We start from the raw sequence: 23,514 nt of genomic DNA, 5'->3' as shown, positions 1-23,514 counted from the left end.
AATAGAAACAAGTTGCCCTCGCTAGTGCCACGAACAGCTTACTTTGGGTCACCTTATGGACTTGAGGACGAGTGCCTGTGGCTGTGGATCTTGGAGAGAGAGGTGGGGGTGGGGGGGAGAGGCGTATGTGTGCTTGAAGGTTAGCTTTGCGGGAAAGGAGGAAGATCCTGCCACGGAGAAGCCTCGTGCTGGGATGCATTCTTTTAAGGTTTGCTGGCTAGTTGGTGAGGATTAGCTCCACTTCATGCACAAACTCAATATGGCAAAGCTATTCTTTCCCGAAGCGACGATCTCGCTTTCCTGCTACAGACAGTGGCTGTCGGACAGCAATCTCTTTCTCTATGAGTGTGTATGCTTACATTGGGGGTAGGGGGGTAGAGTTGCTAAGAAAAGTGTCCAGTAGAATGGAAGACTGTACCCTTTAAAGAGAGAGAGAGAATGGCATGGCAGGTGGGGAATGATGGAGGGGGCGAAGGGTGTCTGGAGATCTTGGCATAAGGAAGAGAGCGAGCAAGTAGCCAGTTGTAAAGCAGCGATCGAGCAGCAGTTTTGACTATAAAGCAGTTGTAACAGCCCCCGGTGGCCTCTTCTAACAAGGGCGGCGGGGGGGGGGATTCGTGCGCTTCTTTCTTTGCCTCCGCTTTGGCAAAGCTATTGAATTTGTACGAGGGGAGCCTCGCTCAAAGTGCGCATGGGCAGTGCCAGACAGGTGTGTTGTGTCAAGAAAGACAGGTGCAAGTTTCTCTCTCTCCTTCTGTTGATCCTTAGCACAGCGACTGTTTATGAATTTATGGTGCTTTGTTAGGAAAGAGATGGCCTTGCTTAAGGAAGAGAACTGGGGAGTCTTCTGCTTGTTTTGTTGAATTACCTTGGAAGCATGGGAGGATGTGGAGTTTATTCCAGTCCAAAGGAGTCCTTCAGTGTACATTTTGGAGTGAGCATGGAGGAGAACTAAAAGTTCAACTCTGGTGTATTTTTTTTTGTAATCTTAAACTGTGCCTCTCATTTTCATGATTATGTGGAGATGTATAAAATCAGCTGATGAAAAAAGATCTTAGAGAAAATGTTTAAGACATCCTTGGTTAAAACTAACCCTTCTAAAATATAGAGAACCCCTGTAGGGCTAACTTTTCCACCTAAATCTTTTGCATAATTTCTTGATGATAAGAGTTCAATAGTGTTTACTTCCAAGAAATTACTGCTTAAATCCATAATCCTGTGCACATTTACCTGAGAGAAAGTCTCATTGAACTTTGTACTGCCTACTTCTGGGTAAATATGCTCTAACTCAAATCCTGGCTATCTCTTTCTGTTAAGAACATATGATAGATATTTTACCCTTAGAACCAGCATAAGTCAGGAATGCGCAACCTCTTCTATTGAAAGAGAGAGAATATAGGTTTGACTGTTGGGGGGAAATGTGAGCCATCACTCTGCCCTCCCCTTATTGAAAGGCAGATGTAATTTTGCTCACCTTCAGTATGTCTTCAGTGCACATCTCCAGAGCTTGTAGACTACTTTTGGTGTGTGTGCATATAGGATGAAGGTCTGCACATATATATGCAAATCTGTCATTTGTTCAAGGTAATATTTTTTGCTAGGTTAATAGAGGGTATGTGAAATGCATCCATTTAACTAACAATAAAATTGAAGAATATTGTTTGCTGCTTCCATTATCTTGATAGGCCTGACAAGTTTTAAAATTCATCTAGTTGTTTGTAAAAGAATTTTTGTGCAGTCACATGCTGTTTGTGTCTTAGATTTTCATTTTGTTTGCTAATGTGCCACCAAACACTTCATAGTTTTCATCCCAGAAGGCCGCTAGCTGATAAAAGTACTTACTAGAACTTTAAAGGAGATCTTTGAGCCCAAATGCTATAAGGAATTAACTTTTATATTTAAAAACAAATGAATGATTTACTTCATACTTTCCTGACCATTTAATTAAAATTTTGATTAAAATATATTGCTTCTCAAAACATGTTCTTGAAACAGTCTTCAAGGTATGTACCTTTGCTGTAGTTCAACGCTGAAAGGAGGCCTCTCTGTTATCATTGCAGTTGTCATTAAACCAGTGTCTTTCAGATTGGCAGTTATTACAATTTATCATTTCTATAGCACTTTCCAATGACCAAGTAATGATGGCTGTCTTAATTATGCCCCATTGCAGAATGGTAGAATGATTTTTGTAGGTAGGCTCTGTGATTTTTGTGAGTATTTGGAAATGAAGAGACTGTTTTAGGGAGAACAAGAGATAACTAAAACAATCTGGATTAAATTTGCAGTGACAATATTGTATTTCTTAGTGTGTTCTGCAAGTGCGGATTTTGTAGGTGTGTTCTTTTCTGATGATATATTATGTCTTGCTAGGGGAGGATATCCTTTCCTCAATCATCTATATGAATTGTTTATCTATAATTTGCAGATTGGAAAGGGTCCCCCCTCCAAAAAAAATTCTAAAGCCAGAAAAACAATAAGATGCTGAGTAACTCCTTTTAGTCATCAAGACACTTTGTACCGTGTATATTACGTAGGAGTGAGGATGCTAAGTACCTCACAGGAGCTTTTTAATACCTTGCCAGATTGGTCCCCACATGCCCATGATGCTAAAGAGTGATCTAATTTATTTATTTTAACTGAAGATTGGCATGTATACTGATGGTCTTTTATTTTTATAATTTCTTTATTTAAAAGAAGCCTGTGCAGGGGGAGGGAAACCAGTTAATAATCAATTCATTGGAACCTTTTAATTACTTCTACTTTTAAAATTCCTTCACAACAATTGCTCATTATTAAAAGACAGAGATCTTTAAAAGGATGTGTTGTCCTGTGTGTATGAAAATTGTCACCATTGGAGAAATGTTAATTCTGCATTTGTGAAATGTTAAGAAAAGTATCAAAGTGACTTTAATTTACAAGCAGTTCCACACCGTGCAATATTATCAGATTTTAATAGTCCATGTGTACGGCTATGAATGGTCGTTGTTTCATGCATCCTAGTTCTTTCTACCAATGCTATGTCCATTTAGAATAGTTTTGTCGTGTATGAATTTTCCTAGAAAGGTAACTACATTTATTTAGCTGTAGACAGAATGCAAGATTGTAAAGTATGCAGCAAAGACAGTATCTGGCTCTGTAATGAACAATTTTGAACCTGCAAGATGCTTTCCCATTTAATTTCGTTGGTCAGTTGTCATAACCTGGAGTTTCAGTTAAGGATCTTTACCAACAACCCTGTTTTGTATTGCTTGGTCCTATTTCTTTTTAAAGACCAATGTTACTTAAGCCTACTTTTTCAATAGTCTCCATTTTCCTGAACGGATCTATTAAAGCCAAATAGGAAAACAATTCAATAGAAATTAGCAAATAAACAAAGTGATTGCTTTTTAAGAAGGCTAGTAACATGTACTATCTGAAACCTATCCTTATTCTCTGTTCACTCATCTAAGGAAGTTGATAAGGATTGGAATGCCTTCATATATACACACTTCTCTCATTGCATTTACATTTGCCAGCATCTAATCCACACACAGATTTGTTTATATGGTCTATATGTGCTACAGTGCCCATAACATCCTCAGTATGACAAATCTTCACTGGAGTATATGTGTATGGGTGGGTAGAGAGTGGTTATAGATAGGCAAGGTATAAGCTGCAGCAGTGGATGTCATTAGAAGAGTACAGAGTATTTCATTATATACTCAAGTCATAGAAACCATGATAAGGTAGTGTTTGGCTGAATCTTTTTCAGTATCTTCCAGAAACAAGGGTCACCATCAAGTCCTGCATATGTTGAAGACTTCTAACGAATGCCACTTGTCTAAGATGAAAAAAAATGAGAGACTCATGTGTAACATATATGGAGCTCAGACTTGACATTTGATCATTACTCTAAATATCAACTAAATCTAGAACTTAAATTACTTCAAGAGTGTGCTGAAATTGGATCAGTTTTCTGCTTTAAAATGGAAAGGAATAAATTCTATATAATTATATCCTCCATTCATCCTTCCTTCCTCCCCCCCCCCCCGCATCCAATAGGAAAGACTATATCATATCAAATGTGAGCATTCTTGCTGACACAGAATCTCACATTCTGTTGGATGCAGTATTCTGTTTCTTTCAGGATGTCGGTTTGCTTCGGCATTTTTGAAACCAAGAAATTGAGCCAATATCCTCTGAACACACAGCTGACGCCATCTTTCTATGTCTTCCTTAGACAACACATTTCTGACTTGGCATTTTAAACCTCAACTATGACAAATTTTTATCCAGTTGAAGAAATTGAACTGCTTGTGTTCTACAACTATGGAAAAATATTTGTCATTGTTCATATTTGAAGAACTGTGCGGTGTAAGGACAATTTAGTAAGATTGTGTCAGCTGTCTGTGCAGAAGGTCAATGGGAGCAATGGAGTGGAGCTCCAGGGAGACAGAAGTGAGTTAAAAAAACTAAAGTGGGCAACACCTCCTGTCTCCGGAGGCAATGTGGGTCTCCCTTCTGGTGGCAGAACTGAAGTAAGAGAGAATGGTTACTCGGAATGATAAGAGGAACATGGGGTCCTTGGAAGAAGGACAGTGACCTTATGGCATCTTCAGTCAACTTACTTAGTCAGTGTTTTGCAGATACATAGCCAATCTAACTTCTGTGCCCTTAGGTAGAATACAAAGAAAAGAGAAAGAAGGTGGAGCTGGGGAAAGTGGTAGAATCAGGAAGGTTCTTTTAGTCTTAAGCAGTCTTACGAGTGGATTCAAATAAAATGTGCAGTAATCAAAATAGACAAAAAGTAAAACATACGTAGAAATTGTTATCAAATGCTCTGATGTGCATTTTCAAAAGTTTGACAACATTGCTATTTGTTGCCCTTTGGCTGCATTTTAATGCTGTTTTCAAGCCGTGCACTTATGCTAATGCTGTAAAAAGTCAACTATGTTCTTCGCGGTCTGCTGGTGCAGCAAAAGTTTCCTCCTTACAATGATGCTGAGACTGGTAGAGGAGCTGGATAGGGTGGCTTATGAGGAGACAATGTTACATGGCCTGCAGATTCAGTCCATTCAAAGGACTTCCACCACTGCAAATTGTTGCCATTTATTTATGGAAGCAGCCGTTTAGTTACAATTAGTTTAGGCTTTGGGTTGTTAAGTGAATTCCCCACCACCACCACTAAATACATGAGATAACAATAAATACATGAGATAACTCCTTAAAAAAACTGTGAATGTTGTAGTAGACTCAGGTAGGCAGAACAGTAAGACCTTTGTCACCTGTTATCAGAATACAGATTATCTGAATGTCACGATTACCCAAATTTATTCTGGATTTGCTACATAGTTTTGCCCAAATTATAGCTCTATATAAACAGGGTTCTTTTTATCATTACTTCTGATTATCCAATAGTTTTATCTCCCAGGCTTTCAGATAAATTCAGTTCTACTGTACAATCTGAGATGAACTTATTTCACTGTGATGAACATCCATGGAGAACCAGGTATTTCAGGGTTTAGATAGGATGTTTGTTTCTGACGATACTGGCTTATTGGTTTTAATTCAATGAGATATGCCAAACTGATAGTTAATTTGCTTTCTACGAAAACATCTCATACATGTGTTTTCTTAGTGATGGGGGGGGGGGCGTGAATTCTAGTTTCATAGTCTTATTGAAAGGAGTGTCACCTTTTTTGCATGCAAGTAACCAGACGTAGGTGAGCATCTTGTAGTTTTTTTAAAAAAAAAATCTTGTGAGGATTCTTTTAGCACACCCAAAATAGTTAAGGGAATAGCCTTCAAACTGAAAAAGCATGGTTTTCATTTTTTTAAAGACTCTTCTGCTTCTGCTGATGCACTTACAAGCATTTACTATACTCTTGATTGTACAGATTATTTCATGCTGAAATTATGCTTATTTGCATGGATAGTCATTCTTTAGAAACTAGCCACAGATGTAGTCCTAGGGAGCACGTAGATGTTTTTACAGGTGAACCGAAACAGATGGGAGCAGCTCCAGAAAGTCTGCATGCTGCCTTTGGCAAGATACCCTGTTATTGTGAAGACTGAGCTCTGTTAAGCAAACGTGAAGTTTTATATTAAATAAACGCAGTATGGGCAAAAATTAATTTTAACTTGGTATAGCTTTCAACATGAAGGCACCGGAAGAAGCCTGTAATATCTCATGTGCAATATGACTTTAGCATCACTAGTTAATAAGTCACAAATGATGTCAAAAGCCTTTTATAAAATGCAATGAAATATTCTATCTTTTTAAAATTCTGTATTCCTGGGAAACAGACAGTTCCTATAAAATAGAAGATATCTTCCTTTCTCGCGCAGTTGGCTGATGATGCCTTTTTTATCTCCATATTTTTCTTTCAGTCTTGCCTTGAGTATGTGTGTCATAGGAAATAAGGTTCTGGGGATCCAAAATGTTGCATATAATAATGGTTTAGCTAAGCACCTGAGGTATTATTTGTGGAAGCAGTTCTAATATAAGAATGTCACCGAGTTGAAAATTCCTTGTTTCTGCTTATGCAAACACTTGGTGCATATATCATAGCCTATGAAAAGTAAATCTATTCAAGACATCTGGAGTACTAAATTTTTTCCCTCTTTTTTCCCTTAAGAAAACATGTTGGGGTATTTAAAATGGCACATTTTGTGGGACTGATGTATTAGAAATATAGAATAATTCTCATGTACCTGTGATATACACATTTTAAAATATAGAACACCTAAAAAGCAAAATGGTTTTCCTTCCCGCAAACAAATAGTTTCCATTTTTTCTGATATCCTGGATAACCCAATATATTTATAATATGAACTAACAAATGCAATCCCCTATAAAATAAAGTGAAATTTCTTATTTTGAGCTTAAATGTAATTTACACCTTTTGCAAAGATGAATTCATTTTTAGCCCAAATTTTGTATGGGTGTCTTGTTTTAGCGATAAAGACTACCTTATCTTCTTTTGTAATATGTATCTCAATGCCCTAAATTTAATCAATTGCTTGTCAGAGGCTGTGTTCTTCTAATCTACTGTTTCTTCTGAAGATAAACAGTATCATTTTAGGCATTTGTGCAAGAGAATCATATTACTGGTGCTTAAGCAGTTTTTCTCTCTCTCTTTCTAAATCTTAATCCATCTTAAACCAGTGGAGCAGAAATATTTAAAAATGTTTCATTTCAAGCAGAGTGCATAATAAATTGCAATAATTGTAATGTGCCATAAATCCCAGAGCCTATGCATTTTGCATTTGATTCAGGATTGAGGTCAGGAAATTTGGAGAAATTTAAAGAAAATGATTCATCAGTCCTTTTGTTCTGTTGGCCAGGGTCCCAGGATTCTTGAGCTGTGCCCAGCTGACAAGCTTTTGAAGATGGCACAATAACAGTTCAGTGATGCCTGACCATGACAGCACAGCCCTCTTAAGCAGGCAAACCAAGAGAAGAAGAGTTGACATTGGAGTGAAAAGGACGGTAGGGACAGCATCTGCATTTTTTGCAAAGGCAAGAGCGTCATTTTTTAGTGCCATGAATCCCCAAGGTTCAGAGCAGGATGTTGAGTATTCAGTGGTGCAGCATGCAGATGGGGAAAAGTCAAATGTGCTCCGCAAGCTGCTGAAGAGGGCAAACTCATATGAAGATGCCATGATGCCTTTTCCAGGAGCAACTATAATTTCCCAGCTGTTGAAAAATAACATGAACAAAAATGGTGGCACAGAGCCCAGTTTTCAAGCCAGTGGTCTCTCCAGCACAGGCTCCGAAGTACATCAGGAGGATGTGTGCAGCAACTCTTCAAGAGACAGCCCCCAAGAGTGTCTTTCCCCTTTTGGCAGGCCTACGATAAGTCAGTTCGATATGGATCGGTTATGCGATGAGCACCTGAGAGCGAAGCGTGCCCGGGTTGAGAATATCATTCGGGGGATGAGCCATTCCCCAAGTGTGGCATTAAGGGGCAATGAAAATGAAAGAGAAATGGCTCCACAGTCTGTGAGTCCCCGAGAAAGTTACAGGGAAAATAAACGCAAGCAAAAGCTGCCTCAACAGCAGCAGCAGAGTTTCCAGCAGCTGGTTTCAGCTAGGAAAGAACAGAAGCGAGAGGAGCGCAGACAGCTGAAACAGCAGCTGGAGGACATGCAGAAACAGCTGCGCCAGCTGCAAGAAAAGTTCTACCAAATCTACGACAGCACAGATTCTGAAAATGATGAAGATGCCGGTAACCTGTCTGAAGATAGTCTGCGTTCAGAAATGCTGGATGCCAGAGCGAGAGATTCTGTGGGCAGATCAGATAATGAAATGTGTGAGTTAGATCCAGGGCAGTTCATTGATCGTGCAAGGGCTCTGATCAGGGAACAGGAGATAGCTGAAAACAAACCCAGAAAAGATGGTCCAAAAGATAAAGAGCATGGGCCAAACTCTTTTCACCCAGAAGGCAAACATCTGGCTGAGACGTTGAAGCAGGAACTGAACACTGCTATGTCTCAGGTTGTGGACACAGTGGTCAAGGTTTTCTCTTCTAAACCTGCCCGCCAACTTCCTCAGGTCTTCCCGCCTCTTCAGATTCCCCAAGCAAGATTTGCCGTGAATGGGGAAAACCACAACTTCCACACAGCCAACCAGCGGCTCCAGTGTTTTGGTGATGTCATCATTCCAAACCCGCTAGACACCTTTGGGAATGTGCCACTACCTAATTCCACAGACCAAACAGAAGCACTGCCCCTAGTTGTCCGCAAAAATTCATCTGACCAGTCTGCCTCTGCCCCTCCACCTGGCAGCCACCACACTGCTCTCCATCAGTCTCCGCTGTCAGCTACCACAGGCTTCACTTCATCTTCTTTCCGCCACCCATTTCCACTTCCTCTTATGGCATACCCATTTCAGAATCCTTTAGGTGCTCCTTCTGCCTCCTTTCCAGGAAAAGACAGAGCTTCCCCTGAATCCTTAGATTTAACAAGGGAGACCACAAGTCTGAGGACCAAGATGTCATCGCACCATATGAACCATCATCCTTGTTCACCAGCACACCCACCCAGCAGCGCTGAAAGCCTCTCTATATCTCTCATCAAGTCCGAGTGTGGTGACCTACAAGATATTTCAGAAATCTCACCTTACTCGGGGAGTGCAATATCCTTTACAGTACAAAGCTTGTATCTTGCATGATTCGTTTTGTTTTGTTTGGTAATGGGTAATGGGAGGGGGGGGAATTGAGGGTGAGAAATCATATATCTAATATCCATTGTTTCTACAACTGATGTTTCTTACTAAACAGGTGTCTGAGCCTAAAATCTTCCACTGAATAGCAAACTTTTTACCCGCAGGTGACTTATATCAGTACCTTGCCTGACTCATTTTTAGGGCATACTGTACTATGGCTACCAAACTCCATAATTACAACTGATCTCCAGACAGATCAGCTCCCCTGGGAGAAAATGGCTGCTTTGAAGGGTGGACTGCATGCCGTTATAGTCCGTTGAGATCTCTGACCTCCCAAAACCCTGTCTTCCTCAAGCTGCACTCCAAAATCTCCATGAATTTCTCATCCCCAAGCTGGCAACCTTATATTATACACAGATCTCTTCAGATGTCTTTCTGTCATAAGAGCATTTGATTCTTAATCCTGTCAGACCGTACAGAGTCCTAGGTATGAGACTTATAAAATTGAAGAAGAAAAAAATACCTCACTATCATATAATTAGAGAAATAACAGGGGCATAATTCAATCTTAGCATGGAGAGGACAAGGGAAATATCCCTACCCTCCAAAGTTCTGCTCCTGATCCACAAAAATTTGTCAGGAATCAGGATCCCTGAGAATCTTTTAAAAGCGAATATCTTCCCCAGTCAAAACATGGCCCATTAACCTGCTTTCAGAATTGCAGAGGGTTGCTAACTTCCTGGTGGAGCCTTGAGATCTTTGAGAATTACTACTGATCTCTCAATGACAGAGATCAATTTCCCTGGAGAAAGGGCTGTTTTGGAGGGTGGACTCTATGGCTGGGTGGACTCTAGACAGCTGAGGTCCCTGCCCTCCCAGGTTCTACCCCCAAATCTCCAGGAATTTCCCATCCTTGAGTGGGCAACCCTAGAACTGAGCCAGACAAGCTTGGTTGTTTCAGAGGCAGCTGAAAAATTTGTCTTCCCAGCTAGATTTTAAAACTTTGATCCATCAGTGGAGGCCTCATGACTTTGGCTGGTAGGTATAGGACATGGTAAACATTCAGGACATGCAGTAGTACCAAGAGATTGTTATCCTGATTAGACCATGATATCAGAGGCAGAGGTCTTCTCTGCTCTGGGCCTGGTTAAATTTGATAGTAGCTAGAGGCTTCTCATAAATAATTGTTTTAGATAGAATTTTCCTATCATCGTGTGAACTCTGTCAAAGGGCTACAAGTTAGTAAAATTAAGCTTCAGTCCTTCATAATAGGGATGCCAGTCCCCCGCCAGGGGTGGAGGGGACATGCCTCCCACGGTGCACTCCCAGGCAGCATGGCTCACTCCTGTGTGTCTCCCCAGGGGGCTGATTCGGCCCCCTGGGGAGCGCAGATGTGCTCCCAGGGTAGCACATGACCTGCACAATGATGTTGCTTCACAGAAGTGACATCGTGCAGGCCAGGAGCATGCATGCACTCTGCAAACGTGTGTGCAAGACAGGGGGAAGCCATACAGTACGTGTCGGGACTCCGACCTCTCGCTAGGGGGGTCTGGGGGGACCGGGCAACCCTACTTGATGACCAACTCTTTACCTCTTGGGTTATATGAAATGTTTAATTATGAGGTATGTATGCTATCAAAGTAGCAACCAGGAGTATGTAAACCCATGGGGCGGGACTAGTAATGGCTGCTTGGTGATATTTTTCCATTCCCCTGAATCTGTCCCATCAGCACCAAAATAGCGACACTGGTAGCAACAGTGTTCATTCCTTTTACAACTCTTTGTGGTCAACAATACACAAAGTTTTTGCAGGCTTTCTCTCTGGGCACATGAAGCCTATGCACATATAAACAGCGTCAATTTTCAATCAATTAGTATAATTTACTGAATGTGCTAGGTGTGGGGCCAGCCAGCATAACTGTGCTTCTTCCTCCTTCCTTACCCCTCCTGCATGTTCTGTGTCCAAGGACTGATGATGAGAAAGGAGTTGCCATTCTGTCTCTCTAGGTTTTCAAAATAATCTCACTGAGTTTGAATTTAAACAATGCCACTAGTGCATTCCTCCCAAAGAACAAGTTGTATGCTGCAAAATATCTAGTTTATTTCTCAAGTGAGTAAATGAACAGGCACACACAAAAAGGCAGATACAGGTACTGATGTCTTTAAGCTACATCAAGTCCCGCCCGCCCCCCAGTCCTGTTCTCAGCTCTTGTGCAGCTGCTGGGTATGCATGGTTAACCTCTGCTCAGCCATACACAGAAATCTTTTGTCCTAACATACAAAAAGCAAATCATTTGGCAAAGCTTGAGAGTACAATTAGATATAAGACTTCAGCTGAATTAATCTTATAGGGCATTGCTTCCTTCCACCACTCTTTCTTTTATAAGGGAAAAAATAACACCCACAATTTTAAAGCATTAAGTAATGTTTTGCTTTTGGTAAAAGAAACAGTGTTCTTTTTACAATTAAAAAGATGCATATATTTTCATAATGGCTTTCAGTCATTTACATCTCAATCTTATGCATGTTTATTTGCAGTAAGCTTTATTGAGTTCAATGGTACTTATTTCCTAAAATGTGAGCTTTAATACTATGCATTTTTAAATTCATTTCTGCTGTTGTAGTTGGATGTCTTTTATAATTAATATGAACACCACGTCCAAGGTTGCCAATATTCAGTAAAGGTAAACCATTATTTTCTGTTTAATGAATCCATTTGAGAACCACAGCAGTAGGAACCAAATACAGTAGCGGGCTTTACCCATTTATTTATTAGGTCATGCCCATTCTCCAGTGATCGTCTCCCCACATTTTATTTTCACAACATCTCCATGATTATACTGGCCCAAGGTCACCCACTAAGCTTCGTGGATGAGAGGAATTTGAACCAAGGTCTCTGTAGTTGTAGTCCAACACTCTAACCACTACACTACCCTGGATCCCAGCTTGGAAAGAAAATAATTATAATCACATAAGTATCTCCATCTCTGAGTAATAATACTGGTGAATAACTGGTAAAGTTATTGTTCCATGTTCTCTCACCACCAAATATAGAGGAAGTGGAGCAAAATGCCACAAGAATATGAAAGTTTTAATACATTATTCAAAATATAGTTACAGGGCTTTTTTCCAGGGGATTCATGGCAGTGTGGAGTACTGACACTTCTTTACAGAACACTGGCACCTCTGGGTCATTTGGAAATTGGCTGAAAAGGGAGAACATCACAAGTACCACAACTTTTTTTTAAAGGAAAAAAGCATTGATAGTTACTATGTCAATTATCATTAAAATAATTTTGTACAAATTTGTCTATTTAATATAATATTATCTTCCCCTTCCTCCAGGGCGCTCAGAGGAGAATTCATGATTCTTCCCCATTTTAGCCTCACAACAGTTCTTTGAGGAAGATTAAGTTCAAAGAGAGTAACTAGCATATTGTGGGATTTGCACCCAGTTCTCCCAGATGCTGGCCCAGGATATATCCCACAGCACATGTGCCGACAGCTACACTCCAAACCATTTTACTTGGCATGCACAGTCAAATCTCCGCCTAAGCAGTTGAGGCACTGGCAGCACTGCTGGACCCAGTGGTGTGGATATTGCAAAAGGCATGGCTTATACTCATCCTCACCTCCCAGACCTGCACAACCACCAGTGGGGTCCAAAGTCCCTGAGATGCTGGCATTCTTGGGGCCTGGCTGTGCTTGGAGTGTGTTTGGCTGAAGGGTAGAACCGTCCCCCCTACCACCCACACACACACTTTGTTTGTCATAACATCAACATCATCACATGTAGATGCTGAATTTTTTGGCATTTGGACCAAGAAAGTTGCCTACCCCTTTAATCTAGCACAGCACTCTGACCACTAGACAATGCTGGCCCTCTGCGCTTCCAAATTGGTGTGTTCTATTTTTTCTTTAAAAAATAGCCAAATAATAAGTTATATAAGAAATTTGTTTACTACAAGTACTCTTGATAAGGGCTGAGTTTGTCATATAGAACTTCTTAGTTTGATAATTCAGGTTTAACATTGTATGACAAGAAGTGTCGTCCTTGCTTGAAATCTTTGGTGGGGCTATGAAGATTGAGCTGATGATGATGTCTGCCATTTGAGGTAGCTGCAACAATTTTATCAGCAGCCTCTTAATAGTTATAAAGAGCAAGGGATACGGAGATAGAATCTGTTTCTTACTTGGCAGAGCTGAATTTTCAAAGGCAGTGCTGGGACCCATGTTTTGAGCAGTGAGAGGGAAACTGAGAAACAAAAGTGTATAGAGTATACAGTCTGGCACCCCCCTGCCCAACCCCCAGGTCTTTCCCTTATCCCTTCAATACTAGCCAGTCATGGAACAAAAGAGTCAGTTAACACCAGGTGACTTCTGTGAGTCATTCCCCTGATATGTAGAAACATGTTGTGTGGGCAGCTCACACAACACAGTTTGCTCTTGTATAATCTAGTGGACTACAGATTATGTATATGAGTTATTCACATAACACTTTACCATGCATTACCAGTGGTAGGAATCCATTAATGGAACTCATCTGAGAATGAGCAATGCCAAGGGAAAAGGCCCCATTGTTGGGTTATAAGTGATCAGAGCCTGAAAGGCAAGATGGTTTAGTTGCTAAGGAACCAAGATTCAATTCACCTCTTCCATAGATGTTCAGTATGAATTCAAGTAAGTGATTTGAGAATTGTGGTCTCAGTCTTTTTTTCCTTCTTCTTGTTTGAGTTTCACATTTATTCTCCTTAAGAGAGACCCCTCGCCTGCATTTTATAGTAGTGGGATCCATAACCATATCTGGCTGAAGCTAGAACTATGAACATAAATCCCAACAAACTTGGCTGTGCTGTTTCAATTTAGTCAGTGGAAGTGGTGCTGAAAATTAATAACAAACAGGTAATATAGCCTTCGGACACTAGTTTTATGCAGTTCTGTCCCTTTAATAATTTGAGTATGCAGGGCTGTATTTCAATTTTCACATGCACTGGTGGTGCATGTTTTATTTGACCATTCCTGATAGACTTCATTGGAGCTTTAGCTAGATATATGAGTCATGAATTGCCTCCTTAATATTTCTGGAACGGCTGTTCCATGGGGTCCTATGTATTGTTTGATCCATAGCTTTTCCTCCTTCTCCAAACTTACTCATGTTCTATTTTTAATTCTCATATCCAGCCATTATAATAGTTTGACAGTTTGAGAGGAACTAAGATGCTTGACTTTTCTTACTGCCCCTGCTCCCTGTCAGTGCCTCTTTGGAAATGAACTGTTGATGAAATCTTGATTTCAATATGGGCAGTGTTCTCCAATTATTGCTTCTTTACCACACAAGCTAATAACATTCGATTTATGTCCTGTCCGTCAGGACAACTTAACACCCACTCAGAGCAGTTTACAAAGTATGTTATTTTTATCCCCACAACAATCACCCTGTGAGGTGGGTGGGGCTGAGAGAGCTCCTAGAAGCTGTGACTGACCCAAGGTCACCCAGCTGGCTTCAAGTCAAGGAGTGGGGAATCAAACCCGGTTCTCCAGATTAGAGTCCAGCCACTCTTAATCACTACACTAAACTGGCTGTGCAGGCCTGTTCTATAACAACACCAGGTTGTTTCAAATTTTGGTGGCTGATAATAAGATATAGGATTCCGAGCTGCATCCCATTCATAGTCAGATCCACACCTCTTTGTTTTCCCCATTATTATAGAAGTTAGTTTTCTCAGATTGTTTATTGTGCTTGTATATGCCATAGAGGAATATATTGAAAAGATGGTGTATGAAGCAATGTCATCTTATTCACCAGATCCTTTCTCCAATCCATTTGGGCTGGCTGCAAATATATTTTAAAAGCAATTATATTTCCACTGGGACCACTACTTCTAGAATACGCAGCCACTTTATTTTCCAGCAGCTGCCCATTTGTCTGTGTTATCTGGAATTCATCGTAGGCAAAATGAAATGGGAGAGAGGCATGTGAAGGTCTGTTTGTTCTCGACCAGGTTCTTGTTTTTGTTTCTCTTTATTTCACATGGTTGAATATTCATATATAAAGAATGTTTCTTAAGAGCAGCATTTCTTTCCTTTGGAACAGAAAGCAACATCTGTTTCCTTGGAGAATCCATCCAGGATAAGAACACAAGACTAGCAGATAACAGCCAAGTCCAGGTTTTGGTGGCTAACTAAAGCATAGAACTCTTCCTTGGATTTTTTTTTTGTACTGTATTATTTTGATTCCCAAATACATCTTGCCTTTGCTGTAAAAGGCAGCTAACCTTTATCCTCCTTGTTTGAGGCTGAAGGGAGAGAGTTAATGTTTGTATGCTGCATTAAACAAGATGAGAAGATGCACCTGCACCACGAGTTCCTGCCTTGTTATGAATGTATTGTGTATCTTTGCAAACTAAATATGTTTAATCAAATATTTAAGTTTTTATTCAAATTGCAAAAGAAACAGACAGCCAATTGTTTTTCTGTATGATCTTCCTTGTCAGGCACCCTCTTTGCATCTCAAGAAAAATAGCCTTGTTCAGCCTCAGGACATTTGCATAGAGAATACTAAAAGCACAACAGTAGATTGTGAGGGAAGGGTGTATGTGGTTATGTATTAAGATGGTGTTCGCAATGGAAGATTGACACAAATTCTCATCTAAAAGGTAACTTTTTAAGAATGCAGACTTCAAGCAGAATTCCAGTGCCAGAGTCAGGCTGCTTCACCGTGCAGTCTGGACAAACCAAGCCTTAACGAGTGGCAGTGTTTTGATCTGTTATTCTTTATGAACCAAAGTAAAATTATTTGAGACAAATGCAAACATGTTATATAGCACCCTGCTAAATTGAGGGGAGCTTGACTTCCACTTAATGTTGTTGTTTTCAGTCCAGGTACAGGTGTGCAGCACTATTTCTAAACATTGGGAGTAAATTGGTGACATTTGGAGGTATACTAGAAATTTTTGCCTGCCCTTCAGAATCAAACTGTTCTGCTATCTTTTCATTCAGGTGCCTAGGACTTTGGAACAAGATCATGTAAGAGGATGTTGAGTGCAAGGGTTAAAAATAATACTTCATATAACAAAAATTTTAGGAGGTTTCCAGGCCCAATAAAATCCAGTAACTCAACTCCCCCACCCCCCATAAATATATCAAATTAGAAGCAGCAAACTATATTATCTATGGAAAGCATAAGATGGAAAATACACTAGATCTTTCTTCTCCCTCTCACCACTTCCTGTTTCTTACATATCCCTTTCTCCTGCTGCTGTTTTAAGGAAGACAGCATTGTACATTGTAAATAGACACAACACACTAATTCTCAGGTTGTTTGAACACTGTTTTAGGTTCAGCTGCAGTACATAGGTTTCTCTGATCTTTTATGTTCCTGAGCAGATGTCTTTCATTAATTTATGGATTTATCATCTTTTCTTTTCTTTTGCCCTCTCTCTCTCTCTCTCTCTCTCTCTCTCTCTCTTTTTTTTTTTACACCTGGCAGCTGGCTCAAGTTTCAGCAGTTATTGTCTATTTTGCATTACACATAGAATTGAATGTCATCTGTCTTCACAAAGCTATGGCGAAGAGAACTGAACGAAGCAAGCTACATGAGCTGCTGGGGCAGAGCCTGTTTGTGTTCTATTTGCCTTCTCCCTCCTCCTCCCCCCTCCCATTTTACCTCCTTAATATTTATTTGTGCTCATTTTCTTTCCTGGCCTTGAATGGAGCTTAGCTCGTGTTCAGTACAGCTGTATGTTTACTGAATCTATTCCATCATGAGTCATTGTGCGTGTGTAAGTATCCTGGAAACAGCCAGTGCTTTCTTGGAAGAACAGTCGCTTTTCAGCACAAGCACTTAAAGGGAAAATTAACCAATTGGTCAGCTTGGTTTTTAGCAAGGGGGTCATCTCACTATTGTTTCTTGGAGTTTGTCAGCTGGTTGATGTTAGGGTGTTTTTAAGCCCTAACTTAACCTTTGAAAACCAATTTTTGAGAAGGAAAAATGGTATTTTAAGGTTGCAATAAAAATTAGAGGTGGTGTTTTGGAAAGCAAGAAGAATGCTTCTGAACGTGTTAAGTTTGAAATCCTCATGTAATACATGTTTTGTTCTGTGCTGATAATTTCCTAATGATTATTGGAGGATACACCTTTTCTTTGTAATCCTAAATACAAATTAAATAATAACAGAAGCTACTAATGCTACATACAGTATTAAGTGCACTTATAACAGAATAAGCCCCAATTAATTTGAGGGATTTTTGAGTAAGTATGCTTAGGAGTTAAGTATAAAGCTTTTTGGAAAGTTTTAAAATTACATATTGTCATTTCTACTGAAACCAACAAAATCATCAACATGGACAACTCAAATAAGTATTTTGGACAGCATATTAGTCTTTGAGGAGCCCTTGATTCATATTTGGCCCCAAACGCTCTAGGCACTCTTAGGCCAGTTACTTTCTCTCCGCATAATCTACCTTAGCAACTTGGTTTGGGATAAAAGTAGAGAACCCTTTCCCTTTATAGACAGCTCTGAGCTGCTTGGAAGAAAGGCAGAATGCAAAAATAAAATGATTATAGTTGGCATAATTCATCAGGGTTTTTTTTTTCAGCAATGCTTTCTAAATTGAATGAGAGGTGTGCAAATCCATCCATTTTCTTACGCAATTCTGTTTTGTTTCAGTGGAGTTTGCAGAGCAGAAGTTCCCAATAAATTGAAGCGAATATTCTTAGGTTAACTGCTTCATACTTATCCATTCTGAGGAATCAGGATTTTCTTAATTTTTAAAAGGTGGTCGGTATATTTGTGTGTACATGTGTATGGAGCTAGGCTTCTGCAACTCAATTGCATAACAAAATAGATTTCTAGTGAGAAGTTTTGACTTGTCTAAAACTCTTATCACTGACTGGGCAATAGGTGACAGCTTGCTACTATTATTTCACTTATGCATTTTGACAGATGGCAGGGCTGAATGTAATGCTCTTTTAGACTTCTCTATCAGTCTAATGGAGGTAACTGGAGGTTCTTTCAACTCTTCTCTTGGCACAAGAAGTATGTCAGTCATAAATTATCTTATTTGTAATCGTTAAACATCTAAGACAAAAAAATCAATGTGTAGAAAGCAGACTGCAGTGTGCTTACAGAAACTGGAAAGTTTAAAATTTAATATTTTCTGCAGGCTTTCTGAATCAAAGACAAACCTAAACAAATTTTCAACATCCTGTAAAAGGGGGGGAGGGATCTTCGGTATCTTTTTTCTCATGAAGAAATTGCTAAAACATGTTCACTATATTAGTTCTATTAAAAGAGCATTATTGTATCAGGAAAAAAATCAAGCATCAGTAGGATTTTTTGTAGTGGATCACAGAACTTGGCATAATTTATTTATTTTTTATTTCACTATGCTGCTTTTGTTTCTGGGTCACTGTGAACTTGTTTGACCTTTCTTCCCCACAACACTTGTTATTAAATAAATGACATATTTGTGTGTGTGTGTGTTGGTTGTCTTTAAAGGAAACAACCCACTAAGAAGCTAGTGGGAGCTCTCTTAATTGACCTTGTGGGGGCCACATTGATTTTTGTCACGTGTGTCTTCATTTCTGATAAATTATAAAGCCATTCATTTGCTGAGGAAATGGCAGGGCCAGTCTGCTTCACAGATGTGACCAAAACTGCCCTAGCACACAGTACACAAAAGAGTGCCAAGAAGCCAGGGGAGGAAGAAGAAGGAAAAAATCTACCTAGATGGTTATGGTTAGTTCCACATTCCCTTGGGAACTCTTTTAGTTGTTTCTGTTTATAGATCTGAAAGGTAATGATGTCTGCAGGATAAATAGTCTTCTTACAGGGTAAGTGCCCATGTATTGATCTACGTACCTCCAGTTATTGATTTGTTAGCCCCAAATGCTTAGAGGGGGTGTATGTTAACAGTTGGACTGGAATATGAACCAGAAGTTCTAGCGTTTTCTGTTTGAAAAGCCAATTCTTCAGTTGTTGCATTAATGGATTTGAGCCACTGAGATTTTGAAGATCAAAGTACAGTAGACGATATGCAATGAAAGCATTTTGTTAGTTTGTATTGTTAGCCAAATTTGATAAGGGATCTATGTGATACTCAGGGGAAAAGAATACATAGAAATCTTCTGGAAAGAAGTGTATTTTTGCTGCACGTGCATTGTGTTTTTGTTTCCTTAGCAATAAGGTGCAAGCAAATTTTATCCTGAAAAATATTCTGCCACCAGCTACAAGAACCCAGTGGGAAACTCAATTCTATACAGTTTTATTTGGAAGTAAGTTAACAGAGTTTAATGAAAATTGCGCCCAAGTAAGTGCACCTAGGATTGCAACCCATTTAAGATGTCACCTTGCATATCCTGTTTCACTTCTTCTCAGGTAATTGCAGTTATATGGAGCTACAAGCAGAATGTTACTTTGGACACTGTATGCTTTACTAGCCTTCAATATCAAAACTTAGCTTGCAAGTCAAGCATTTTTCCTTAACTACTTTCATCCTACATGCAGGAAGGGTTATCGCCTAATCACTTGAAAAAGGCCAAGCTCATGTTCTTTTATACTCGGTACCCAAGTTCCAATATGCTGAAAACGTACTTCTCAGATGTAAAGGTAGGAAAAACCTTAATTTGTCATCTCTGCTTTGCATGTTTTAACCTATCTGAATGCTAATTTAAATTGTATTTTATTTTGCTAATAATTTTGTTGGCAAACTCTTACTAACTTTTAATTTTTGTAATGAAGATATTCTAAGATCTGTGTTTGACTTTGTGAGTTTTCTGCTTGGGGGGGTTGTATGGGGGCTCATTCTGCTTTATCTTTTTTATTTTAGCCATGACAAGAACATGGGTGTGGGGGTGGGGGAGTGGAATATTGCTGCAAATTGGTTAACACAATTGGATGGCACAGTTTTGCATCTGTGAAATTTCTTCTGGTGGTATTAGCGAACTATCCAAGAGCATTCTGGAGAGCATTTTCAAAGTGCTCCTTCAATTGTTCCATTGCAGGCGGTTTCCTCATATTCTGCTTACATTAGTGCCCACTGTAGAGCCCCCTTTCTCTTTCCATCAAAAAAGAAATGGTACATTGAAATTCTCCATGCAGTAGCTGCTTAAAAACAAAAGTGATGATTGTCTCTTATTTACAACTTAATTTGTTGTTGATGCAGAGTACACTGAACATAAGGAGGATGAATAAACTGACAGATTCAGGCCACATTATTCAAATGAGGATATGAAAGCTGTCGACATACAGCTGCATCCTCCCTCATTCTACAGAATATTAGGACCTCGAGATTTTTTTTTTTAAGTAATTGTTCCTTCACATCAACTTGATTTTTTTTGTGTTAATCATCTAAGTTTTTTAAAATATAGTTTGGGTTTCAATTATTATAATGACACACATGGTATCATTTGGTAAGCATTTTAAAATAAACATCACATTAGTTTAAATTTGCTGTGTTAAATTTCTCTCATCTTTTTCGCTCCACCCAAACGCATATCCTCCGCAAGCTTTACCTAGATTGTGGCAGACTGCCTTCCATGTTTCCATTTTGGTTTTAGGTAGACCTTCTTCTGTAAAAGAACATGGTGATCACTTTTTTCTCATTTCCTAAAAACTTTGTACGGTATATTGTTATTAATTGGCTTTTATTCATTGACTCATCAACTCAAGTACCTAGGTGTAATTTATATATCCTCTCAACCATCACCAGCCCCACTGATTTTTTCTGGGTTTTGCATGGTACACGCAACCACTTTTTCCTCCCATCCCTCAAGACTCTCTAGTAAACTGCTTTTGCAGGCTTCCGTGGTGCTCTGAAAACTTGCAAGACCTGTTTGACAGGAGAAGGTGAATGTGTGTACTGCTCTCAACAACAGCTTGGCTTTTTGAGTCTCTGAAAATGCTACTCTCTGTACACAGCCTATGTTTTCTCAGTAACCTGCTGTGAATCATGCAGTGGACTAACGGAAATCAGTGCTTCTACAGCAGTACTCCCTGCAATGCAACAATGTAAAGGATCACTGTGGAGACTTTGGAGCCACTGGTACAGTTTGACCACCGCATGGCTTGAGAGAATCTCATGATGGTTCTCTGCTATTTTTTTCCTTCTGGTGGAAGCTAATACAGACAGCTGTACAGAAAAGGTTTCTCTAGTATTTAGTGCCTGTTGTCTTTTTTAGCATGTGACAACTGAACTCAGTCTTCTTACAATGTTGTCAAGTAATATGAAATATTTTGATGTTATGCCACCTTATATTTATATAGCATCATTCATCCAGAAGAAGCCCAAAGTGCTTTACAAACAGCCAATATAGGGATCATTCACCCACCACTGAAAGGCAGCCACTTCCGTGGTGGAAGGCAACAGCCATTCGGGGTCAGCAACATCACACACCAGTAGATGTAAATATTAGATACATTCCTCTTTTATTGGGAAAGGGTGGGGTTGGAGGGGGGTTTCACGTTAATGCTTTGAAATGTTACATGAAATAAACATTCCATAGAGAAACTCAGCTTCCTATTTGGCTTGCTCTGCAAATTTTTCAGACTATGTGTCTAGAGCTGGGTTAACATTTATGTTAGGTAAGCTGGAATCCTAGTTTTGTGTGCTTGTGGGCAGCATTCTTTATCTTTATTTGCCCTGGGCTTCTTTTTAAATGTTGGTAGCTGAGAATATGCTGCTTCTCCTCTCTTGAGATAAGATAGTAGTACTAGAAGAATTATATCCTCTTTTTAAAATAAATAGGCTTAGAAGGGTGAAAACTCTATTTAGGACTGCACTGTAACTGTCTTTCTCAACTAGTGGAAAATTAAGAATACTTGTAGCCTGGTGGAATGAGAAGCTTAATGCCAGTGGTACTGCAGAAGAGATGAAAGATGTAGGGGAATGCGAGAAGAAAAGCAGACTTCTGACTTATCTATTCCTGTATTGTTCATTCTGTCTAGCATTTCAGGCATAGGTCCTGCTTAGAGATGGGCACGAAATGGGAAAAAAACAAACCCTGAGTTTCATCACATACCACAAAACATGAATCATGAACTTTCACGAAATTGTCCGTTTCATGAAACGATTCGTTAGGTTCGTGATTCATCAGATCCTGGGGCCCTACAATGGGCCCCCTTCATACCCAGAGATGCCAAACTCGCAGGGAGACTTCAGCAGGCTCTCCTCCAGTCACCGTCCAAGTAGCTCTCTTCAGGATCTCTTTGCTAACTTCCCCCCCCCCCCCACCCTCCTGCTTTCTGCTGCTGGAAGAAAAGTCCAGCAGAGAGGATCTGCTTGGGTTTTTCTCTCTTCAGGTTCTCTTTACTGACTTTTTCTTCCTGTCTTCCCATCCTCCTGCTGCTCTGACATGTCCTCCCAAGTTCTCAAAGGAAAAGCTGAGCAGAGCGGATCTGCTCAGGATCCATTCCAGGGACCTTGGGGGTGGGAAGGCATGTCAGAGCAGCAAGAGGACAGGAGGTAGAGAATCTGGGAAGGGTTCCTGAAGCTGGAAAGCAGCGAGCAGTGGCAGAAGGCGCTGATGAGGCTGCTGTCACCGCTTCTACTCCACTATCTCATTCTTAAAAACGGAGAAGGGAAACAGAAAGAGGAAGGAGTCTCCGACTACAGTTTCCAGGTAAACTTGCACAGACCTGCATTGCTCAGCTCTCAGGTTGGCAGGGAGAGGTGCCTATCAAGGTTATGTGGGCTAAGATTGGGGTTTCCACAGCAACAAAAGGTCTGCAGACATTCTGGGCCTATGTTGCCTAGGGAATCAATGGATTGGCACCAGCCTGTTTGGCATCACAAAGTATTCACGAATCAAACAAATCAGCCCAAAAAGTCATGGATTTCATGAAAAATGTGGCCCCATTAAACGCGATTTTGCGATACACAAATTGGCCTGATTCATCATGAAATTTGTTTCATATTTTGATTCGTGCCCATGTCTAGTCCTGTTACTGGACATTTTTTAAATGGAGACGTCAGGAGTTGAACTTACTATCTTCTGTGGACAAACTGAGCAAAGACGTACAGGACAGAAGCCAGTGTGGTGTAGTGGCTAGAGAGACAGACTAAGTTGTGGGCAATCCAGGTTTGATTCTCCACTCTACCATGAAAGTTCACTGGATTGGGCCAGTTATAAAGTGTCAGCCTAACCTACCTCAGAGTTTGTTGTGAGATAAAAATGGAGGAGAGAAGAATGGTGTAAGCTGCTTTGGATCCCCATTGGAGAGAGAGACTGGGTATTTGAAAAGGACAATAAAAATAAATGAAAGGAAAGCTCAATGTGTGGATCAGAGACTGGTGGACACACACTTAAATTCCATTTGAGTTTTTCTTTGTGTATGAATGTTGGCAGAGGAGATTTATGAAAGAAG

The 23,514-nt window shown here is 40.0% G+C and overlaps 1 protein-coding gene across 1 annotated transcript in view; it reads left to right on the top strand.

Annotated features, from left to right (window-relative positions):
• The window catches only part of PROX1 (prospero homeobox 1), a 77,102-nt gene that overhangs the window by 1,416 nt on the left and 52,172 nt on the right, over positions 1–23,514 (top strand). Inside the window, exons 2-3 of the mRNA XM_054989407.1 lie at positions 7,327–9,120; positions 19,647–19,758. Of these exons, the coding sequence (XP_054845382.1) occupies positions 7,394–9,120; positions 19,647–19,758 (1,839 nt within the window). The 5' untranslated portion in view covers positions 7,327–7,393. The remainder of the gene's footprint in view (positions 1–7,326; positions 9,121–19,646; positions 19,759–23,514) is intronic.

The sequence above is a fragment of the Eublepharis macularius genome, chromosome 1, assembly GCF_028583425.1.
Source record: "Eublepharis macularius isolate TG4126 chromosome 1, MPM_Emac_v1.0, whole genome shotgun sequence".
Taxonomy (NCBI): Eukaryota; Metazoa; Chordata; class Lepidosauria; order Squamata; family Eublepharidae; genus Eublepharis; species Eublepharis macularius.
Note: the sequence above shows the minus strand (reverse complement) of the source record. Positions and strands in the feature narration are given on the sequence as shown.